The following is a 23,847-nucleotide window of genomic DNA, read 5'->3' on the forward strand; positions in this document are numbered from 1 at the left end:
AGGGCAATCTGTTACAGTAGTGGTGTAGCATCTTATCAGGCCTTCGAGTCAAGAGGAGAATTTCCATTTATTTAGGCTGGCTGTTTTATTGGAAAGAGAGAGAGGATCCCAATAAGATTAGGCACACTACTTTGCAAAATTTGTATTTGATGACTTTATTTTTCAGCTGCTGCTAATATTTTACAATTTTGAAAGAACTGTTAGGAAAAGAAGAAATAAGACCTTGATCTTCCAAAACACCTTTCTACAATATAGCAACCTTCTCACTGAAAATTGAGATTAAAAAGTCTCATTTGTTGATTAAAGGTAATTTGAGAGCCTGGATGTTACTTCTTCATGATTTGAGAACATATTTCTTGCCTGACCTTGACTATGATTGTTACTTGTACTCTGCCTACTTCCATTCAAGCAGTCTAGGCTTTTAGAAAATCAGGTGATGAGGAGGAACTGTCTTGTTTGCTAACATTTTCTGTATGAACTAGAAAAAAATAATAAAGGGAGCTGCACAAGAACAGAGGTTGCTGTTATGTGAGAGGATGTTGCAGGGACCCCTGTGGCAGCAGGTACTGCTGGGATTTGTGAACTTGCAAGAGCAGCTGGATCCCAGTGATACTAGAGACACCACTGAGAAACTGAGACCTGGAAAGGTTGAAGAACCCACGGACAGGTTGAGTGGCCTGTCTAATCACTGGATTCCTGTGCTTTGTTTGAAGCCAGGTTGTCATCTTGCCTTTCTTCCTTCTAACAGCCTTCTCTAAGTTACAGTGGCAGGGCAAGGAGTCATTTCCTGTGGGTTTTTCTGGGTACTTTTAATGCTCTAGTAGAGCTGGCATATGTCCATGGTAATATTCAAAACTAAATTTTTTTTCTTTACTCTCTTTCTGAAGGTACTTCTTGTTAATTGTGTCACATAGAAGCTAAAAGAACATTGTTTTCATGAGCTGTTAAGAACAGCTGCAGCCTTTTCCTGAACACTGGGAGAGATTTTAGGATGGATTTCCTAGAAAAGTGGGAGACAGTAGGTTGGTGTTAGCAGACCTTTCCTTCTGGATAAGTGTACAAATAGATTTTTCTTGCTCCCCGATGACCCAGGGAGGGATGCAGTTGTAGCTGCAACATATCAATTATCCTGTAAGTCAGTTTTTGTAAAGTGCTTGCTCTTTGATGGAATTGTATGTAAGCCAGTCAGGGTGAAAGGTGTCTGTTTCCAGTCTTTATTCTCTGCTAGACATTTCAGGGCTCTTGACCTTTACTCAGCCCTTTAGGTTTTGTCAGAATTTTCTCTTCTTACCTTAATAGGCTGTCCATGGACAGACAGCAATGCATTTCATTCAGCACTAGTTGTCTGAAGGCACAGGTTGATGTATTTCAGATAAATGTCAGCTTGGGTAAGGAGGATGGGGAACATGCCTGGAAAAGGATCATTTCTTCCCTTTTCTCCAGAAAGCTGGTGGCTTGTGGGGGGAGGATGGATAAAGGAGGGAGGGGAGAAGGGGAAATCACAGGCTCTCCATCAGGTGGGAGGAAGGGACACCAGTCCATTAATCACCTATGGCTCTTCACTAACTTTAGAGCATGCTAGGAAAGGATATAAGAAAATATGTTAAAAAAAAAAAAAAAGAAACCTAAGGTTAAAAAGACATAGGTCTGCACTCCTGAATTTTTTTCATGTTTGTCCTTTTATTTTTTTTTTTTTTCTGCTTCTCTGCAGTATCAGCTTTTTCTTGTTCACAGAGAGACAAACAGACTCTTGTTTCAGGGGAAAGGGGGTGGTGGGAGACCCGGGTAAGCAGCAAGGAATGTCCTGTTCACCGCCTCACTCGGCTCCAGGTCGAAGACATGCAGGGGGGAGGATTTTAATGTATAACGAGCAGCAAAGTGTCAGAAAACAAACAACAATGAAAGCAAAACGCAGCCAGTAACCTTGGGGCTCTGACACTGAGCAAATGTTTATCAGAGGAAGATTCTGCTGGACATCACCGGATAAGAATGAGTTGATGTCACTCTTGGCAAGGGCGGGAACTCGTTTTTTTCCACACAAACAGCACAACACAGCAAGAGGAAAGACAGGGAACAGTGGGAAGGAGGGGAGGGGAAAGAGGAAGAGGAGGAGAGAGCTCTTTGCTATAAATTGTTCTAATAAAAATATACTAAAGCACGGCTTGTTTTCCTGGGAGGGGTCTCGGTGCTGGGACATAAATAGACAGAAGTTAAGGATGGACCAGGGCTCCTCCTGCACTGCAGACCTGTACACAGATTCCTGACAGCTGTTGCGTAATTTGCTTTGACTTGCTCCCAGTCCAGAGTGTGCTACAGGCTTATCCCTGTGGCCCTCATTCAACAAAACCTCATTTGGCTTCAATAGGAATTTCTGCTTGAATAAAGAAGTTCAGCTTTTGTGACCTCTGGTAGTTTCTGTGCCTGGCCAATGAATAGGAGGACATCCCCTCACCCTCAGTCTCTGTATGTCCTTATTTTGAAGCTTCATCATATCTTACACTTCAAGTAATGCAGAGTTTTCTCTGTAGAAAAAGACTTACATCACATGGGCAGCAGAACAGTGAAAGCTGCCTTTCAACAGGGACCACTCGCTAGCCAAGAAGCAACAACTGGTAAGTATTTGGTGAATTTCAAAGTGAGCAGTCTTGGAAAGCACCTCAGAAAAGATGTAGGTATGATGAGTGGATGTAGTGATAGAACAGTTCTAGAAAAAAACTGCTCCTAGAAACAAAACAAACAATCTTAAAAAAACCATGGGAAATCTTTAACAGCATCTAATCTATGGGTTGTCTATACTGAAATATCTACTGCTCATCATCCCCTATATGAATGCTCCTGCAGAGCATAGAAGTGACAGGGATTCTAAGAAAAAATTGTTTTAAAACATCTAACAAGAATAGGAGTTGTATAGTGTTTGCTCTGTGTTCATGCACTCTAGCTCAGAGCAGGCTGTTTCTAAAAAGGCTCAAGTTAAACTAGAAAAGAGCTCTCCTAGGCTGGAAGAGGTGCTAGTACTGAGCCTTCTAGGAATATGGATGTGAGGTACTTTTTGTATTGTGTATCCTTCCCTTTCTCAGCCTCACCATGTACATAGGTTGCTATCAGCAACCTGAGCTATCCAAACATCTCTAAGGTGTTTGTGTGGTTACCAAACAGCCCTTCAGGATACTGAGCACTTGTGGGAAATGGGGCCATTCTCTTCCAGAACCTTACAGGATTTAAGGGTGGGTTGTTCAGAGCCCAAACTTTTCAGATCAGTTAAACAATGTAACATGTTCAGCTGGCTCTCACCACCAGCCTTGTAGAGCTGCTGTGGCAGTGTAAGGAGGCAAAGCTTTACATTTGACCCTCTTGCTATGGGATTCCCTTAGGTATGTGTGACCCTCTGGAAGCTTTTCCATGTGATCACATCCTGCTGGACCATGCTGTCTCCTTCAGAGCACTCAGCTAGCACGGTGTGGAGGGAGCAGACTGGAGTGTTCTCTGGTGTTCTCTGGAATGACCTTACTGGACTTGTGTGCACTTGAGACCTTTGCAGTGACTCAGCTCCAGGCATGAGCAAAGAACAGTGCATCAGCCCTCGAGGCACACTGGGCAAGGAAAAGAAAAAGCTGTTGTGTTTGTGTTGGCTGGAGCCTTTGATAAGTGCAGGCAGTTTCACTTGGGAAGGAGGAACAATCAGGTTTGTTACGTGTTCCACTCCTTTACCAAAAGCTTTCAGAATTGAACAGATAATTTAACTGCTGCTGCAAGTGCTGTCCTCCTCTCCTAAATTAAATCAAAAGAAGGGAAAAAGAATCACATTCAATAACTACACAGTTGGATGAAAATAGTTAAGGTTCTAGTGAATTTTTAGTAGATTCTTAAGAAGTCAAAGCTCTGGACTTTCAAGTTCTAGCATGTTCTAAATGGTTTTATACCTTAATTTTAAATAAGTTCAAGAGGCAGATACTGTTATGTGTTGCTGTTGCTTGTGTTTTTGTAGAGCTGATTTTCCTATTCTTTCTTCTCCAGTCCAGGAAGAGATGCATATGTGTCTGCACTACCACAGTTTGTTTTTATTTCTTTTAGACTTTTATTGTTAGAGCAGAGATGTGGAGTCAACATGTTGATATGTATTTATATTAGTAAGAACAAGAAATGCTTCATAATTTCAGAACAAAAAAAGGTTCTTCTGTCATCACCCCTGCGGTTACAGATGATCCCAGGTGATCAAAATTCTTCTCTTACAACTTCAGAAAATGTGTGGCCTTTACTGAAATCTACCTCTCAGTCTGTTTTTGTGTTGTTTGAAAAAGCAGTGCTAAAATCACTGCAAAAGTGGAGATGTTTGCAGAGGACCTGATTTGAAAACAGCATCTGGAACAGCTGCTTTCTGTTTAATAGCTGCAGAATTAATTGTTGTCAGCATCACAAACCAAGTATTATTTTAATGAAGAGAAAGTGAGCTTTATGGACATGTGTATATATTAATATTAAACTCAGCAGCTGAGTAACTGTTCAGTGTTTTTAGTTCTATTTGGCTGTTGTGCATATTTTCTAGCATTAGGAGCATCTGGTATTGGTATGTCCCCGTGTACCACAATTACTCTCACTGGTGGTATTCCAATGCTGCGTGTATCCATAACATGATCTTCCTCACAGTGCAGAAGGACTATGCCAAGAGTGAATTCTGTGCTCAGGGAGGTGCTTTTATAAGTCTGCATGCCAGACTCTGCCCCAGACTGTGGAAGAATGTCTGTCTGTCTGTCTGTCTGTCTGTCTCCAGATCATCCCCAGAGCAGGAGAGTTGATCTAACAGCTGTGAGGAGGGAGGACATACCTATGGCTTTGTGTTTTGTGCTGCTGCTGCTGAGGCTTGTTGGCTCCCTTGTGAGCCAGCTTGGCTCAGTGGGATGAGGAGAATCCAGGAGTGACAAGTAGGTGGTTTTCTGGTAGGTTGGTGGGCTGAATCCATCTGTGCAGGAGCTTAGTGAGAACCAGAACTGGAACAAGAAAGGCAAGGAGGGGTGGCAGAGCAACAAGATGAATTCCAATTTTGGGACAGCACCCCAAGATCTACTCAGGATGTCGTTCTGAGAGTGTGTCTTTAACAGGGACAGGGGACTTTTCCAAGTGCTAGGAGGTTTTCCAGCTGGAAAAGCTTTATAGGTATTGTAATGGAACTTACAAGTACCTTTGTGGAAACTTAGAGTATTGGGAATATTTTTTTGTTTGTTTTGGGGTTTTGACTTTTAGGGGGGCAGTGACTTTGACTTTTATTAATGGAGAAAGTTTCTTAGACTTTAAAATAGGCTAGAATCTACAAAAGTGTAAAATAGATAATAGAGAGTAGTGTAGGAGTATCACTTAGATGAAAAATTTAAGTTTTGAGATGTTTAGTAAGTTGTAAATAGAAGCAAGATAGAAGACACAGGGTGTTGTCCTGGGTTTCTTCTTCATGCTTCTTCTTCCTTCTTCTTCTTGGGTTTGAGTAGCATTTTGTAATTGGGCAGAAAAGTCCACATTGCAGCTCTTTGGGATCAGTTATTGGGTTAAAAGGGAAAATAATCTAAGTGTCAGTTCTTAATGAAATAGTTTAGTCTTAAAAGACCTTGTAACAAAAAATTGTTAACCTTTTTGTACTTTCTAATGAAAAGCTTCCAAAATCACAGTAATAAAACTATTTTACTGATAAAAAATAGTAAACATTTAAGTCCAAATATAAGCTACCATCTCAAGTGCCTTCAATCCAAACCCAAAAAAACCAACAACTAATACCCCAACATACCTTGAGGGAGATGTGATTTAGGATGATCAAAACTCCACCTGCCACTTATTTAAAACCTTTGTGGTGATGTTTTGCTGTAAAATGACTGATACTTTCCATGACAGACATAGGAAACTGGTTCATGCTGTGTGTGAGCACACCATCAGCAGGCTGGATACAAAAAAATAAAAAATAAGGGGGGATGTTTTTACAGCTGCCCTGTTTTGAGGGGGTTAAGTGGAGGAATGAATGAATGGTTATATTCTGGCTATTTCTAACTACAGGGAAGTGCACGTGCTCGAGTCAGGCTCAAGAAGCTCCTAGGCTTCCTGAGCCTGGGCTGTTACTTGTAGCTGGTAGAAGCAGTACTCCTAGAAGGACAGGATCACACAAATGTTGTCATTAGGTATTGAAAGCTTGCTTAAGTAGCAGCTTATTTTAATAGTGAGATTACACTCTTTCATAATATTTTTACTAATGAGTTCATTTACTGAACTGCAGAAGAAATGTAAACTGAGGAGGTGCAGTTTGCTTTATTTTTTCCCCCCCTCCTCTGGGAATTGTAAAACACTTTGTGCTAAGGATTCCTTTTTGCACTTTGTCTTTCTTCAAGGCATGTTGCACTTGACATTATTTGACAGAAGATGATAAATACAGAGGTAATACAGAGCACAGAGAGCCACTTACTTCTCTAAGTGTAACTGTAACTGTTGAATGCTTTAGGTGCCATAATAAGGCCCTCCAAGCTGAGTGATTAGTTTCTTAAGAATATTGTCAGAAGTAAATAATTTGTGTGTTGTAGCCTGTTTCCCTCTCCAACTTAGCTTTTAGGTCATTTCAGTATCCTAAATTTGGTTGTTAAAATTTCATGCCAGCTCCATGTTTCCCTCTGGACTTTTTAGTTGATAACCACTTACCCTAAAAAACAAGAGAATCCAGTTAAACTTGTTATAAGAAAAAGTAAGGAGCCATTTCTTAATTTCTGTAAAGTATATGATGTATGAGCTATGTATGTATGGATTATAAAATATCAAATGTTTCCTCAACCCCACTTGGACTTTGCTACTCCTGAGTAGTGCAGCCATTTCAAGTCAGACTGGTAAAGACTTCAGAGTAGAAAAAGAAGATAAAGTAGAAAATGTCAACTCTGTTGCATGTACAAGTTTACTCCTGTTATTTGCTGTATTTTCCTGAATGCACATGGTAGAGATAAATTTCTGTTCCTGTGGCTAAGACATGCTAATAGTATATTTTGGACAGTGCTTCTTTAATGTACATTTTAAATAGTGCTCTTGAAAAATAGGCAAAGGGCATGATATGGCCATAATTCTTTTTATCTTGGCAATGTGCCATCGTTCTGTCCACTGTATTGTGTGGGTACAAAACTGATAGGAAGTAAATGAGTTGAAGTTGATGATTGTTGTGAGTCCCTTCCAACTCAGAATATTCTGTGATTCTGTGAAAGGTACCAAAGAGGAGCTGTGTTTCATGAGTATAAATGATGGTTATACAAGCACCAGCACTGGGCTTGGTTTGCAATTATAAAGTACTGATAAAACATTCACCAAGAGATCATATTACTGATTTTAAAAGGAACTCTTTTTGTGAAGGTTTTCTCTACCACTTTTAAAACAGTTTTCTCCATGCATGGAAAAGAACTGAAATCTTGGACTTGCTGAACCTGTTAGTAACTGGCCAGTTGATCAGTCTTGCTCTGTACCATGCTGTGAAAATAAATTGCAAACAAGACTCTCAGATTTACATCTGAACTGAAGAAGATGCCCAAAAGTAAACTGACACTGCTGTCTGTTAATTTTCTCCAAACTTCTGAGCTCTTGGTGTAAGCAGCACAGTGCATGTGCCCCATTGTTTTCCTGGGGTTAGTGTGTGTACACAGGCTGGTTATTGTGGAATAGCAAATGTACCCCAACTTCATCTGGGTGCCCTTGTGCTTAGAAGTGATTTTAGATGTCACTTTTTCTCTAAATCACAAAATGCTGGTGTTTTGGGGCTTTTTTTCCTGCTGGTATGGGCTGTGTGATGGATAAATACCCATGCACTTTTCCCTAAAATAAAATAAACATTGCTGTGTTTAAAATTTTTTAAAAGAAATTGAGTTTATTTGATCCTGCTGTCCCATTTCTCATCCATCTACAGCCTAGAAAGCTTTGCAGCGAGAGAGATACAAAAGGTAGTTAAGGTCCCATTATTTTAAGGAAGATGGAGGGACAGGTAAAGTTGAGACTCACTCAAGGCTTTGCACATATAAAATAATTGAAGTGACATCTTGTTGCTGCTAGAACAGAGAAGTTCTCCTCTGCCCTTTCCTTCCCCCTCTCCTGCCTCTCCTGGGACTAGCTCTAGTATTTGATCTTGTGGTGCTCTGATTCCTTTTGCTACCCTAGAGGAAAGAGAAAACCACAGGATTAGTTGTCTGTGGTTTTAGTGGAGTGAATAATTTCTGTGCAAGAGCTGTGGTGAGGCACGTGATGAGGAAGGTGGGAGTTGGATCTTCCTTTCTGTGGAGCATGAATGTGGGAGTCAGAAGGAAGAAGCTGTTGATTTGGCTCTGGCTTTTATGAACCTTTAGTAGATATCTGGGAATCGGTGTGGGAGAGGCTGTGTCAATGTTCAGTGCTCAGCCCTTGTGCTGCTGTAGGAAATGAGGCTCCTCTGCTGCCTGTCCCTCTGGTGTTTGGTATTTGAGGGTCAGAGGAGGGGAGGGATGTTCTGGTGCTGAAGTCATCAGGCCAAGGGACAGCAGCTTCCATGTGGTCTCAGATAAATAGTCTCATGTCTTGATGTCTCAATTCTTCATCTTTTAAGATGATGCTAGTCTTTTAGCTTTTGGGTTTGCAGAGCAGTTAGAATAACAGGGTCAGCTGCAGCCCTTGGATATGACATGCTTGTACGATCAGATGATTGTAGCCCACGGATCTCTCGTGGTGCATTTTCAAGAAAAAAAGGGGTGTTGCAAAGCAAACACAGTTTATTACATAGCACAAGAGCATTGTCTCTCACTTCCCTGTGAATAACCCTGTTCTTTTTTCCACCCTTGTCTCTATTTTTATACTTTGAGGCCTGTTGCAGGAAGTTGGCCCTATGATATTGGAACTGTGCAGTCAAAACCACTTATTTTCCATACTACTTCTGTGCTCTAGAAGTGAAAAGTTCATGGGGAGATGGACTAAGCAGGATCTTGACACTTTTAGTTGACAAAGTGCAGCTGTGCTTTCTTCAGAGTATATTGTGTACCTTTTTCCCTACATGAAGCTTCAAAAGAAGTTTCCAGTTTTGTGGCAACCTCTAGGAACTTTTTGAAGGTGTAATCCCTGGGCAGTCTCATACTTGCAAAGAGGCACATCTTTAGTGACTCCAGACTGAAATCTCAGCATCTGCAGATGGTGCACTGTTTTTTCCTTTTCTTTTGGACATTCAGATTCCTAACAACCTAAATGAGGCAGCATTTCTGATTTATTTTGGCTTCACTTCTTTTAAGTATCACAAACAAATAATTATTTAATGTAAATAATAGTAACAGAAAATTCCCCTCTGAATCACAATTTCTTTAGTGTAAGTTATGTGACCTCAATAGGTGGAGATGTGTAACAGGGTGGGGGGTTTGTCTTAGAATGGTAGCAAGCTGCATTTTTATAGAAGCCTATATGTCCTGAATCCTCTTAATGTTTGTTTTTTAAGACACATGGTGGAGGAACAAAAGGGGAGGTGATTTTATGTTTATATATCTTGGTGACTAATGTCTTGCAGGCTGTAACTTATGGGGTGTTAGGAGACCCAGGTGGGAAATTGACACAGAGAGCATATCTGGGCTCTGTGGTCAGAAAAGTTGCATCTTAAAGGATTTGACAAGAGGATCCTGAGTCCTCAGCCCATGTGTCACCCATGCAGAAGTAAATGGTCACATGGTACTGACTGCAAAGTAGAGGGAAAATCTGCTGCTGCAGCCAACATTCTTTGCAACAATACAAATGTGTTCTTTGCTCACACAATAGCTATTCAGTTTGCCTACAGTCATTGTGCTGCCCCACTAAAGTTCAAAGGAATTGAAAATATACACAGGCAACAAAGCCAGCTTTTGTTTTGGAGTGAATATGTGTTTTAGTACAAGGTATTTTTTCAGTGAGATTTTATAAAATTAACTGCTCTGAGTGAAAGATCATGTGGTCATGAACATTTCAGCTGAAAGATTTCTGGATGAATAGTAGTGATTTTATTTTTATTTCATTTTTTCAGTTTCTTTATGATTGACTTTTACTAATTGCCTTTTTCTTAAGGGTGGCCTGAGTTTTCAAATTTGAGTGTATAAATATTGATGTTTCCTAACTCAGGTGTTCTTAAAAACACACAAACAAACAAAACCTTCCTCAACCAACCAAAAGCAAACCATTAAAAACTCCTCAACAAAACCAAAACAACCTTCAGAAAAGCTATTATACTTGTTTAGGCTTTGCTGAAAAATTTAGTCTTTTCTTGGTTTTTGAGAATGAGAGAGGAAGTACACAATTAGAATTCAAAGCATTTAGTCAGTAAGAGTCCTGTAAATCTGATTACAATACCTGTATGCAAGTATTTTAATACCTTTTATTGTGCTGCACATAGGTGTGAATTCTTTCTTTTCAGTAGATGATATTGGAGTGCACCTGCATAGAGAATATATGGACATGAGCTCTCTATTGCAGCTAATGACAATCTGCTGCCTCCAAACATGTGCAAGCAGCAATGGTCAAGAAACAAGACTCTGTCTTTAGGGATGTAATTTCATCTGTTTCTTGTGTGGATCTTTTTTTAGTACTTAGGAATCTTGAAGGTGCTGGCAAAACAATCTTCCCATGCAAATAGCAACAAGGAGGACAACGATGACAGTCAGTCTTTGGCCATGGAGGCCAGACTGGGTAGCTTCTACCTAAGAGCTTTGGAAATGCTTGATGAGGCAAGTTGTGGGGTTGGTAGTTTTTAAATACCCTTGGAACACAGAAAAATTCCTGGAGACATAAAAAACACTAGTTCTTTTTGAGCTGAAACTAATGCTGCCTTGATGATAGTAAATGAAATTACTTTATTATATATACACCATAGTACCTGTAATCTACTCAAATTCATGTGGAATAGAAGAGCTGAAGAATTTTACTGTCTTGGATTAATTTTATGAAGTGGAATAGCATTAAAAAAATGAGAGTGGCAAGAGAAGTGGGGAATGGCTGAAATAAGTTTCAGGCAGTACAAGTGGGTTTGAAGAATGGTAGAAGAAAAAGCAGTGTAGTTAAAGCAGTATGAAGAGACCTGTAGGCAAAAAGATACCCCCACTCCAAAAACAAACAAAAAACCTCCCAAACCCAGATAAAAAGAAGCTTGTGTTAGGAGAGTGAAAGGTTAAAACTGTAGTGGATTACTTAGGGAGTCATCAGAAAAGCAGAACAGAAATCTCCTTCAAAATGGCTTGAAGGAAAGCCATTTTCTACTTGTATGTACTTAATAAAAAAAAAAACCTAAAAGCTTTTTAGGTTATTTAGAAGCTTGCTGGAGAGTCTGTTGGATTGTCTTCAGAAAAGACTTTCAGAAAAGCATAATTCTTTATGAGGGTGAATGAGAAATGTTCACAGAAGGGGTTTTACAAAAATTGGTAATGCCCATTGTAATAACCCTCCAAAACCAGGTACCAGCACCAGGAATGCCTCTGTAAAGCTGACCAGCCATTGCTAACCAAGTGGTGTGGAATCTGATGCTTTGTTTAACCTTGGTCTTGGGGGAATGATGTGCACTGTAATGCACACTCTTAAAAAGGATGTTGGTGTTTAGCAGGTCCTGCAAAGGGGTAGCACTTATAAAAGTATCTGCATTTTCAGAGGTGTGACCAATATACTCTGGAGGAGAATTGACTTGGCTTTTAAGGAGAGAAATATGGCCTCAGGTTAGAGGTGTTTGAAGGTATTACAGAGGTAATCCAAGAAATTCAGTCATCTGTGGGAGAGGAGACTGATCCAGTGGGGTTTTTGAGCTTGGAAAGATGTTGGAATGAAGTACAACCTGCTCAGACTTCTGTCATGTCACAGCACAACTACAGAGTGTAAAGCAAGTGAGAAGGGGTTTCTTCATCTTGTGTACATAAGCATCATACTTATTGTCACAAGACATTGTGGAGATAAAGATATAGCTTTCAAAAAGTAGTAGTGAAATTCAGGTATCCACAGCTTCACTGAGCACAAACTTTTCTGCCTGAAATTTTTATTAATATCTTGTGAGGCATGAAAAAGATGGGGTTTTTTTCCCTAAAAGTCCTCTGTTGTTAGATGTTGGAAGCAGTATTCTACTGGTAAACTGGTAATACTGGTAAACTTCTGGTCTGATTTAGGAAGGTATAACTTCTGAAATCTTCTCTTATATTCCACAGAAAGATTGGTTAGCTCATGACAGCAACTCTTTCTGGCCTTAGAATTAGTAACAAGACCCCACAACATCATATGCTTTGCTGTCTTTAATAATAAATTAACAACCTACTGATTTCCTTTTTGTAATGCCTGCTGTTACTGGTTGAAAAGGGGATTGACAAGTGGAAGGACAGAAATCAAAAATAAATATTAATGCTTTTCAGATTGGAAAGCACTCAGAATGTTGTTGGGATTGCCCACTAAGGCAGCAGAACATGGCTATGGTGGGGTACTGTGTTCTGTATGTGTAGAACCAGCATTGCGTGAAAAGCTTGCTTTCAAGAACTTCACTTCAAGTCATAAAAATGCTTTTTAAACTAACAGCTTTCTTCTGCTCAGTAGGATATGATTTGTTGGACGTGTAAGTTGACCTGGAACCAGCAAGGAGATGACTAAGTAGGAGGAAAATGGTTTTAACATGCCTCTGCTTTGCCAAGGAATATGGAAACAATAACAGATTTGTCAAGTCTGTGGGTCAGCTAGCCTTGTAGTGATATATGATATTTCTCTGTGCACGACATACTTGGTGTATTGAACTGGTTTTTTCTGAAGCATTATTGTGCTCTAGAAATGTGACTCTTTCTTTGTCCCAGCTGCTGTTTGTCACCTCCTGATCATGCTGTTTACTGACCAGATGTGTGAGTAGGTGGGAGATTTGATGTCTTGTCATCATGGCAGGCACAGAGGTGGTCTGTGGTCTTCCTTGTTTTATGGTGTAATTGGATAGCCAGGACTGTGCAGTGTTTGGCACTTGCCAAACCCTTCTGGTCCATGCACTGGAGCTGTGCAGGAGGCCTTCTCCTGTTCTCCCATTCCTGTTTTCTCCAGCCACGACCCCCCTGTGGAGCCCTCCCTCCTCATGCTGGGCTGTGTTGTATCACTCATGTGCCAAGCAGCCTCTTCCCAAGGCTCCAGACAGTCCTCCACACGGAGGATTCCTGGTGTGCTTCCTTCTTTGGAAGAGAACCAGCAGCTTGAAAAATGAGTATTCAGTGTAATAAGAAATGAAAGCTCTCAATGCTGTTTTCTTTTCATTTAAGAGCAGAACTCTGCTCTTGTGGGGTTGGGGAGTAATAATCCCACAGAAGAAATCACAGGAAAACCATTTCCTCAGTGCAGAAGGGATAGTACACCAGTGATTGGTTGCTCTGAGATATGCTGGTGGCCAGGTTCAAGTTCTGGATGTTTCAGGAGCGAGCCTGAACCACTCAGTGACCTCTGTCTCTCCCCTTTTTGGCACTTGTAAGAGTGACCTAATAAATATGTTATTGCAACAGATGTGATCTCATATCCTCTTACAAACCACATGTAGACCAGTCACTGAGGGATGGCCCTGTTCAGTGGAGAGGTCAAAATGTGGGACAAGGCTTTAAGAAGGAAGCAATGATTTTCAAGAGGAGAGATTTTTACTAGTACATTATAGTAATATAAATAAGATTTGCTAAAAAACAAAATGCAGCAAATTAATTAAAACATAGAATGGATTTGGTTGGGAGGATGATCAGATGGTTGGGAGGTTTTGGTTGGGAGGATGACAAGATGATCTTTGAAGATCATCTAGTCCAACCCCCTGTCATGGGCAGAGACATCTTTCACTCCCTTTCACTAGATGAAGTTGCTCAAAATCCCATCCAGCCTTAACTTGAACACTTTCAGGGATGGCACATCCAACTTCCCACCACACTCATGCTTACAATGTTTAAAGATACGTTTACAGCGTCTTCCTTATGTCCAGTTTAAATTTTCTTGTTCTGTCACCTGGTAAAAGTCTCTCTTTGTCTTTTTCACAAGCCCCTTTAAATATTGATGAGGTCTCCCTGGAGGTTTCTGTTTCTCAGGCTGAGCAACCCCAGCACTCTGTTTTGCTCACTGGAGAGGTGTTCCAGCCTTCTGACCATTTCTGTGTCCCTGCTGTGGCCTCACTCCAGCAGATCCATGTCTCTCTTGTGCTGGGTCCCCAGAGCTGGATGCAGTGCTCCAGGTGGGGTCACTCCTGAGTGGGGCAGAGGGGAATGTTAGTAAGAAATGTTAAGATTTATAGCGTGGTTAGTAAGTGGTTACAGTGAGCAGCAAAAAAATGGTGGATTGACCTTCTGACAATGGGAGTTCCTGCCAGGCTGCATGGCCTTTTGGGGCTCTTGTTTACTGTACTTTTTCCTTTCTTGCAAGTTGAAAATAAGCTAAATTGTTCTCTGGCATTGTCAGCATTAACCCAGAGGTCTTTGGAGAAGCTAATGCCTTTGGTTTCTCCCTAATGCATCACCCAGAATAATACCATAGTCTATCTTTAAGCAGCATATGATGTTTGTTTTTTATCCCTAGTCCAAACATTTGTACTGGATTGTATTTCCCCCTCTGCTTCTTATGAAGGAATTCCAGCTGAATAGGGAATGTCTCCCTTCACTCGAGCTTGTGTTTTTCAGGATAGGAAATGAGAGGCTTAGGTTTATTAATTTTTGTTTTAGCATTATGTAACCTGTGCAGGGCTGTAAGTACATAAGTTTAAGTAGCATGTTCTTTATTAGCTCATTTTACAGTCCTTGGCCTGTTCCACTTCAAAATTCTCATAAGAAGCATAAGTTGGCCAAAATACATACTTCATGTTAATTAAATCTTTCAAACAGTGTCTAATTTTCTTTTTCCTCTTGAAGTTGGTGAGAGATTAGTAATAAAAGAAAATTAGTTGGCTGATAGCATCATGTATTTGATCAGTGCAGAGACAGGATAAGTGCCTCAGGTGTATGGTGAACTCTTCATTCCTATGTGAACATTCAGCATATTAAAAGTTGACAACATTATTTGAACATTCATCCTGACAAGATAATATTGTAAAAGATCACAATTTCTGAACTGAGGAAGCACTAGAATATGAAACGTAAACAATTTTTAAAAAGTCTTATTTCATTCAGTGGGTTTGTTCCTGTCACGGTTTTGTACTTTACCTGAAAATAGATGTGAAAGATCTGCATCTAAGATTTTGTTTGAGATTGTTCTCTCCAAAATATAAAAAATAACTTGACTGTTGCTAATACAGGATTTTGAGAGTAAATGGTTTGTTTCCTCTTCTGACCTCTTGACTGAGGCAACACAATTGTAGTGGACAAATTGGTAAAACAAAATTACCTTTTTTTAATCTCTTATGATGAGGTTTTGTGTGGAGAGCAATTGAGAGCATCCTAGGAGAATAAGATGTTGAGTGTTGATGAAATGTTAACTCTGCTTCTTCTTCATATTTGACGAAGTTACTGTCCTAGTTTTATTTTCATTTTGATCTGCAAATGTTTTCAAAAAGGTTTTACTTGCTCACATTCATAAGATATTTCTAACTTGCTTCTTGGTTTCTGTCTTGTGCTTTAGCAAGAACTCAGTGTCACCAGTTGTAGCTTCCAATAGGCACGGGGGCCATTCCAAATACTTTCCATTTTCCACTGAGGTACATTCTTAGAAGAGCTTTTCCAATCCAAATAACTGGCATTTATTACTTTTTAATTGCTTAGTGTGATACTTGCTTACATTTGCTGTTTTAATGTCTTTTCCTGTCTGTAAAATGAGAGTCCCAGAGGGCACATGCGTGCAGTCACTGAATTCAGTTTACATAGCTTGATGGATGTTTTGGGAAAAGCACATTGTGTGTATGTGCAGTTTGTCACAGATGGTGTCCCAACAAGAAAAGCGTTGTGCTAATGCTGAAGGAAAATGAAATGAAAGTAAGTAAATGAAATAGCAAAAAAAGGGAGAGAGCTTAGCATCATTTTTTCCAGCTGCTGTGGGGAAGGTGGTCAGTGTGGCACACACATGCTTGAGCTCAGCAGACATTCTCAAGTTGCACTATGTAGGCAACAAACAATGGGCAGGAGAAATGTCTCTGGGCAGTTTTGCTCCTCTGAATATTACCAGTGTCCCACTTTTAAGTCCAATTTCTTTTTTTTTTTGTGAGCTTTTTTGTGAAACCTGGTCATGAAAGTAGGTAGGGATCTTAATTCCATACTAAAGAAACAGAAAGAGGTATATTGCTAGTCTTTGAGAGTGTAAAGAAAAGCCTTAGAAGGTAGAAGAGTTCTGAAGCTTTATAAAAGGCAAGGTAGGCAAAGTGCAGGCAATTCACCCCAATAATTTAACTTAAGGTGGGCCATTTGTTTACTCAGGTTTATTTTGGGGGACCAGTGAATTTTTAGAGCTCTGGTCTTGGCAGTGTGAGTCTAGTGAAAATAATATGACTCCAGTGCCCTTCTGAGAATGCAGATTTCAACTCCTTCCTTTTCTGTCTTACATAAATTAGGAGAGGGCTCGTTCTTCACAGTTTAGGATTGGTTGTGGAGGAGAAAAAACAGGACTTGCACATTGCTGAAAACTGAGGAGATGTGCATGATGGACCTGCATTTAGTGTCTGTTTAGGCTCTGTCAGGGAGGGCCAAGCTCTGTGGCAAACTGTTCTATGCACTGCTGTAAATTCAAAACATCCTTAAATGATTCTGAATTAGCTTTTCATCACCCCTCATAAATCTTATTGCTGGGTTTGTGCTGCTGTTTTGTATTTGTGGGGTACCCCATGGCAGGAAGGAACAATGAATCTGACTCCATGTTCTCAGAAGGCTAATTTATTATTTTATGATACTATATTATATTAAAGAATACTAAACTAAATTATACTAAAGAATACCAAAAGAATACTTACAGAAGGCTAAAAAGATAATAAGGAAAACTTGTGACTCTCTCCAGAGCCCCAGCACAGCTTGGCACTGATTGAGAAATGAGTGAAAACACTCACAAGCAGAATCCAATGAAGCAATCACCTGTGGTAAACAATCTCCAAACACATTCCACATGTGAGCACAACACAGGAGAAGCAAATGAGATAAAATTGTTTTCCTTTTTCTCAGAGGCTTCTCAGCTTCCCAGGAGAAAAATCCTGGGCCAAGGGATTTTTCAGAGAATGTAAATGTCACACTTCTGTCTCTCAGATTGCAGCTGAACCAACAGCATGAGCAGTCAGATTAACTCTGGTTCTTCTTTTGCTCTGCAGGACTCCTCAGTGGGCAGACATCTCCAACCAACACCAAGCTGGAGAAGCTGGACCCACAGCAGGTGCTGCAGCTGTGCCTGCGCTACCAGGAGCACCTCCACCAGTGCGCAGAGGCCGTGGCCTTCGACCAGAACGCGCTGGTGAAGCGCATCAAGGAGGTGCGGGCCGGGGCCGGGGCCGGGGCCGGGGCCGGGGCCGGGGCCGGGGCCGGGGCCGGGGCCGGGGCTGGGGCTGGGGCCGGGCGTGGAGCTGGCTGAGCTGCGGCAGCCCAGGCACACCAGGGCAGCCCTGTGAGCTCAGTGCCCTGTGAGCTCAGTGCCCAGGCTGGCACTGTGGGCACACCAGGGCAGCCCTGTGAGCTCAGTGCCCGGGCTGGCACTGCAGGCACACCAGGGCAGCCCTGTGAGCTCAGTGCCCGGGCTGACACTGTGGGCACACCAGGGCAGCCCTGTGAGCTCAGTGCCCGGGCTGGCACTGCAGGCACACCAGGGCAGCCCTGTGAGCTCAGTGCCCGGGCTGACACTGTGGGCACACCAGGGCAGCCCTGTGGCTGTGCCCTGCAAGCCTGCTGCCTGGGCTGGCACTGTGGCTCCTGCCAGGCTGGCTGTGTGCTGGCTGTGCCCCAGGAGACCTGGCTGTGAACAGCAGCTGCTCCTCTGGAATGGCAAGTGCTGCAAGCAGCTCTCCAAGAAGTAAAAGATTAGTGAAGGTTTTAAGGTAGCGTTCCTTATTTAGGTCTGTACAGCATGCATTTTATTGTGCTCCGTGGTTAGGCTCTAATTTAAGGAAGGAAGCAATTATCTGAACACCTTCTATGGCTGGAGAGGGTAGTACTTCAGTGGATTTGTAGAGCTAGATGTGTTCCCAAAGCCCATAACATGTTGTCTCATTTCTGACCTCTATGGCAAAAAGGTCTCCTGTGCTGCTGCTGTTACCACTAAACCATCATTTGGAACACTGATCTGTTTAAATATTGAATTATACTGTTTGGGATTGAATTAATTCCTGGGATGAGCATCCTGCAATGAGATTGTCTTTCTCATGTGTGACTACTGATGTTGGAAGCAGTAGAATGGCTGTCAGATTTTATTTTTTTCAAAATCAAGAGTCTGGCATGACAGGGAAATGTTGCTTGAGGTGTTTTCTCAGATACTCCCAGATGTGTAGAAGAGCTGGTGAATTCTGCATATCTCAAAAGTCCTTTACCAAGACCAAATACCTTTTCAGTGTCAAAAAAAAATGTTTTTGAGCATGTGGTTAATTTTTATTCACCAAGTATAAACACTGACCTTGATTTGTTGTTGCTTTGTTGGCTTAGAGTTAAGAAAATCCCACATGACAAAGTGGGTAATAAATTTGATTCATGTGCTGTTTTGAGAAGCTGCTGTCATCATGAAGTTTTAAGTCCAAAATAATGTGAGAAGCATTAAAAAGACCTTTTTACTTTGTTTTATCAAGATCTGAAGCCAGCTATTACACAAGATGTAAAGATATTTGCAGATGTTGGTGACTCAGATCACACAATCTCAGAAATGGGATTTAATTGCCAGCCTAATGACAGTGTACTGCATTAACCCAAGCAGATTGTAATTCTTTTGGCTGTTAAATTGTGAGAGGGAATAGTGACATGATTTAAAGTCATGGTAGACACCACCAGAGCAATATTCATTAACTGGGTTTGCCTTCTGTAGGGCAAGTGGCAGAGTCCCTTTCAAATTAGCTACGCTGGTTTTCTTCTGGTTCATAAGGCTTGTGATTATCTTTCATCTAAAATAAATTAATTATGATACTGATATTCTCACTAGCTTCTTTATAACAGCCTCCTCTGACAAAGTGATGGAGAAATGGGGAATTCTATAAGAGAACTGACAAATCAGCTGTGGTTTGGTTTTGGTTTTTTTTTTTGGTCACAACTTCTAAGCAACTTCAGATGCTTTCAGTCCCTCTGCCAGATCTGGTGGGTTTCTACTGTTCATTTTCCGAATAATTTTTAAATATTTTTCTTGCTTTGGCTGTTCTGCATGTATGTTCTGGAGGATCTGGGTGGGACCCACTTGGCTTAAATCATTCTTTCCAAATTGTTTGGGCTCTCCTTGACGCACTAAATTGAACCACTGCTGACAGTTGTTGACAACCCAGGGTGCAGCTGAACCAGAGCAGGGGATGTCTCTCCTTACAAGTGCAGACAAAAGGATTTGCCTTTGGCTTCACCCATTTATCAGCAATGATTTCGTTTTGCCATGTACACAAAACTTTCACCTCTACTGAAGTGTAAAAATGAAAGAGAAAATCAAGTGTATTGTGAGAAGCAGAACGTGTGCACAAGCTGGGACAGTAAATTCCTTTATCCTCATTTTGGTAGCCAGTATTTCCCTTTCCCTTTCTTTAACCTTGTAAATTCTGAAGTGATTTTCTTCTGATAATAGCTTTGTCAAGTGACTGATGTTTTTAACTTTCTACAAAATGTTGGCCAGCTTCAGACACTGATTTCCTACCTTTTGTCTGAGGTATGTTCACTTCTCAGACTCTAACAGTACTAAAAGTCCTGCTGTATAATATGCTACACTCATACTGCCTGCAGCCAGGATTTTTTTAGTCTTTCCTTGACAAAATGTCCAAGAGCAAATATCTTTTGTTCATTGTCTGTGTCACCAGGAAGGAAGTTTCCTGGATTCTGTCAAAACTCAGAAGTACTGCTGTAAATTAATTGGCCCTCAATAACTCAGAATTAACTGTGGTGGTTTGCAAATCAGCACACAGTCTGAATTACAAGGGTTCTGAATAGGAAAGAGAATGAGCTAAAGAAAAAACCCTACTTGCATGACAGTAGTGACTGCAGGTCTGAGCAGACCCATCTGTGCCTTCCTGCCTTCAGGGAGCAATGCAGTCTAGCTGTGCTCTCCATCCCATTTCCCAGTGTAGCCAGAATTTCTTTGCAGTATTGGCTGGATCCATATCTGCTCCTAAATGTAGAACCCTGTGCAGCTTCCAGGTGGCTGTGACTGTTCTCTCTTGAGCAGAAATACATTTATCCAAGAGATTCCTTGAAGGGGAAAGAATTGAAGACATGATGGAAGGTGATTGACTCAGGTGCCTTTTTTCATACCAGCAGTTGTTGATACCAGAATGAGTTTTGGTTTTGGGAGGGAGTGATTTACTTATGACAAGAGGTTTTGTCTCCACTGTCAAGAAAAAATAATGAGGGTGTGCTTGGATCTTTTTAGGGAAAATATTATAGATTTTGCACTGTAACTCATTGGAAGTTTTGAGGAACTCCAGCTGCTGTGGGTTTGATAGAGCCACACACGCTCTCTTCACCAGGAGTGTCTGCTCCAGTTCTGTGATCTGCAAAACAAGGTTTGTGACAAGATTAGTCTGAAGGCAAATGCTGACCACCTCTAAAGGTTTGAATGGGGGAAAGCAGCAAATAAGTGGGGAGAAGACTACTTTACATTGAGTCCTTACCAGTGGAGGATATCTGTTTTGGATGCCAAGGAGACATTTCAAGAGTCTTGTAATGGGGCATGGTGAATACCAGGGAATGGGAAACAAGTAGAATAGGTAAAAGCTGGGGAACAGAGCTAAATTTTCAGGAAGGGCCCATGATTTTGTGTGCCTTCAAAATTGTCTGGTTTCAGTGCATTTAAAAAGGATTATTGTGTGCACAATGTACCAAGCTTCTCAAAAATCACATCTTACAAAATATCTGAAGGTAAACTTACAAAAATTACTTGTCACATGTGAAAATTGAGGCCTGTCTTCTTTCTATGAAAGCAGAGAGGAAACTGAAAGCCCTCTAAGCTCCTTTCAAAGAAGCTTTGAGTGAAAAGATCTTCAGCATTTCTTCCTAGACTTCCAGCATTGTCAGTGGGGTTGTGCTTTTGAAGTATTTGATGTTCCCTTAAAGGCAAATGTAGTTCCTACATACTCTTAAGATGTGTTTGGAAATGGGTTACTGGGAGGGCTCTGATGCTTTGCCTTGAAAGCAAATGTTAATGCAGTGTTATTTGTAGCTTTTATTATTGCCACAGGAATCCCAGACTGCCAATAATTTTGAAAACAGAGCAGTTTTTACAATACAGAGTGAAATTTCAAATGTCTGAGTCTAAGCTGGCACGCATCTATGGGTGGGAGTTGGGGGAAACCCCCCACATTTTTAAATATAATAAATATTACTTTTATATTTGTGATAGTTAAATGAATCTTGTCCAGGCAGGCATTAATATCAGGAATTGGTTTGCCATGCAGCAAATTGCAGTGTATGGCTTGTTCCATACCTATAAATTCTTCTGTGGGAGGGCTGGCTGTGGTAGGGACAGCATGTAGCAGTCTGATGTTCCCTGCTGGAAATGGAAGGGCAAGGTCCCCTTAGGTGGTGGTAAAGGGAATAGCTATCCTAAGTGCAGGAAGCTGTTCCACCACCAGGAATGAAGGAGATCTGGACTAGAAACTTCAGCAGGACATTGCCTGGCTGGGGACTGTGTCAGCCACAGCTGCAGTGAGACTCAAGGTGCATATCTGCTGTAAGCACACAGAGCTTCTACTGTGTGAGACACCACAGGCACTTCTCCTAACTCCATCCCTCCATGGGCAGAAAAATCAGAAGTGCCTGGGATTCATCCCATGCTCCAGTCACAGCTGAGCAGTGTCCCATTCAGGGAATAGTCTCAAATGAAGAGCAAGTTTCAGGGAGGTGTTTTTTGCCTGGTCTTTGGTTGGTTTGGTTTCAGGGCTCATCTGAGTGAGGTGTTTATTGCCATTTCCTCTTAGCTATGGTTTCCCTGTAGGTGGTTTCAGACCTGAGTTTCCAAGACTGTTTGTGAAATCTGTTTTCAGCAGACATGCCCTGAGAACTTCTGACTAAACTGAATTAGGCCAGGAAAAGATGAATGGCCTTACTAAGTCCAAAATGCATCTTCAGCTTCAGGCCTTTGCTTTAAGGCCCATGTGGACCAGCCCATGAAGCTGCCTTTCAGCTCATTAAAGGAGAGGGCTCAGGGAATCAGAACTAAGCCTGTTAAAAGAAGCCTGGCCAAAGTGAAAATTGAGATGTATTTAATTTTGACACAACATATAAAGATGTTCTAGATGAGGCTGTGTTAACTTGCAAGCAAAACTGAGCCTTTGGTTTGCAGACTTATATTACCAATGCCCCAAATCCAGGGAAAGGGGTCTGAAATCCCTTGTGCTGTAATATTTCTGAAAAGGGGAAGAACCTCAGTTAAAATGCCACTTGTATTTTCAAGGGATTTAATGCCACACTGCCCTTCAGAAAAAAACTAGGGAACATTGTGTTCTGTAAGAAATAAATACCTTAAATTTAGTCTTTGGCATCTTGGAAGTTGATGGATGAGGACTGTGGCAATCTATCCAGCTCTTTATGTCTCCTCTCATCAGCAATGAAGTGTTGTTTATAAAGACTGGAATCTCAACAGGCACCATCATGCAGAAATAAATGCACAGGATTATTAAGCTGGAAACATGTTAATCTTCATGTCCTTTAGTTGATCTTGCTCATTTTTCTCTAGTCTGCTGTGCAAGTAGCTTGAATACCTAAGTGGTGGTGTGGTGTCTTAACCAGCCAGCACCACAATGTGAAAATGCTCTTGAAAAGGCTTCACAATTGTTGCTTTAATATAGAGAATTAATGTCTAGCAGTGTATGCCTGAGGCAGATGGCCAGTGCTCTGTTGTACCTGAACTTAGCACTTATAAAGAAAGAGGAAAGATTGTTTGCACTGGTGGCAGTCTGAAATCTGTTTTGCTGACATGCACTGCTTTGTCTGGTTTCATTAAAAAGACCAGTGCCTTGCTCCTAGAATATATGTGTGTAATCAGTTCCAGCATATTCCCTTGTCTTGTGCTTTATGGCCTTTTGGGAAAAGATCTAAACTGGAATCCTTTCCACAACTGGAAGGAAGAAAATTTAGCTTGAACAAGCATCTAGCAGCCAGAAAGGTTTGTATTATTTTAGAGCTTAGGTGCTTAAGAAACTGTCACTGAGTATCCCAAGTCTAGCATGCAAAGCCTTTTAGGAACACTTTTTCATTGGGATTAGTGCTTATGTTCATTGGGATGGAGCTTATGTTCATCAGGTACCAGAAAGAACATAATTCAGTTCCTTCTGACAGCTTGCTTAAACTAGGAAACTGGATTTCTTATTCTAGCCTTGTTTTCCCAGGTGGAAAAACCCTCCAACAACCCTGTGCCCCAAGTTTGTAGAACTTCAAACAGGAATACAAAGTGCTAGATTTCATTACAGAGCTAGCAGCCTTGATGGAGGACTTGGGCATGAAAGGCATCTGGGATAGCAAGAAAGCAAGTATCAACCTGGGGTGCATGACAGCTTGTACTTGCAGGAGAAAGGAGAGGATGCTGATTGTCTTGCACAAAGGTGAGGGATCTCATCTGACACATTGTGTGCAATTCTCATAATGCTCAAACACAAGAAAAGGGCTGGAAGGATGTGTGGGGAGTGGAGAGCCTCGGGGAGGAAACTGGAAAAGCTTTGCTTGTTTGGCTTGGTCAAATGACAACAGAAAATGATATGATTTATATTTCTAAATCAGTTTGGCATTAATGTAGACTAAAAATGGCCTTTTCCCTCCATGAAGGATTGTGTTGATACAG

The 23,847-nt window shown here is 41.2% G+C and overlaps 1 protein-coding gene across 1 annotated transcript in view; it reads left to right on the top strand.

Moving 5' to 3' along the window:
- Window positions 1-23,847, top strand: part of BORCS5 (BLOC-1 related complex subunit 5) — a 62,659-nt gene that overhangs the window by 25,756 nt on the left and 13,056 nt on the right. The window contains exon 3 of the mRNA XM_059845807.1: window positions 17,219-17,376. Coding sequence (XP_059701790.1) covers window positions 17,219-17,376 — 158 coding nt within the window. The remainder of the gene's footprint in view (window positions 1-17,218; window positions 17,377-23,847) is intronic.

The sequence above is a fragment of the Haemorhous mexicanus genome, chromosome 5 (genome assembly GCF_027477595.1).
Source record: "Haemorhous mexicanus isolate bHaeMex1 chromosome 5, bHaeMex1.pri, whole genome shotgun sequence".
Lineage (NCBI taxonomy): Eukaryota > Metazoa > Chordata > Aves > Passeriformes > Fringillidae > Haemorhous > Haemorhous mexicanus.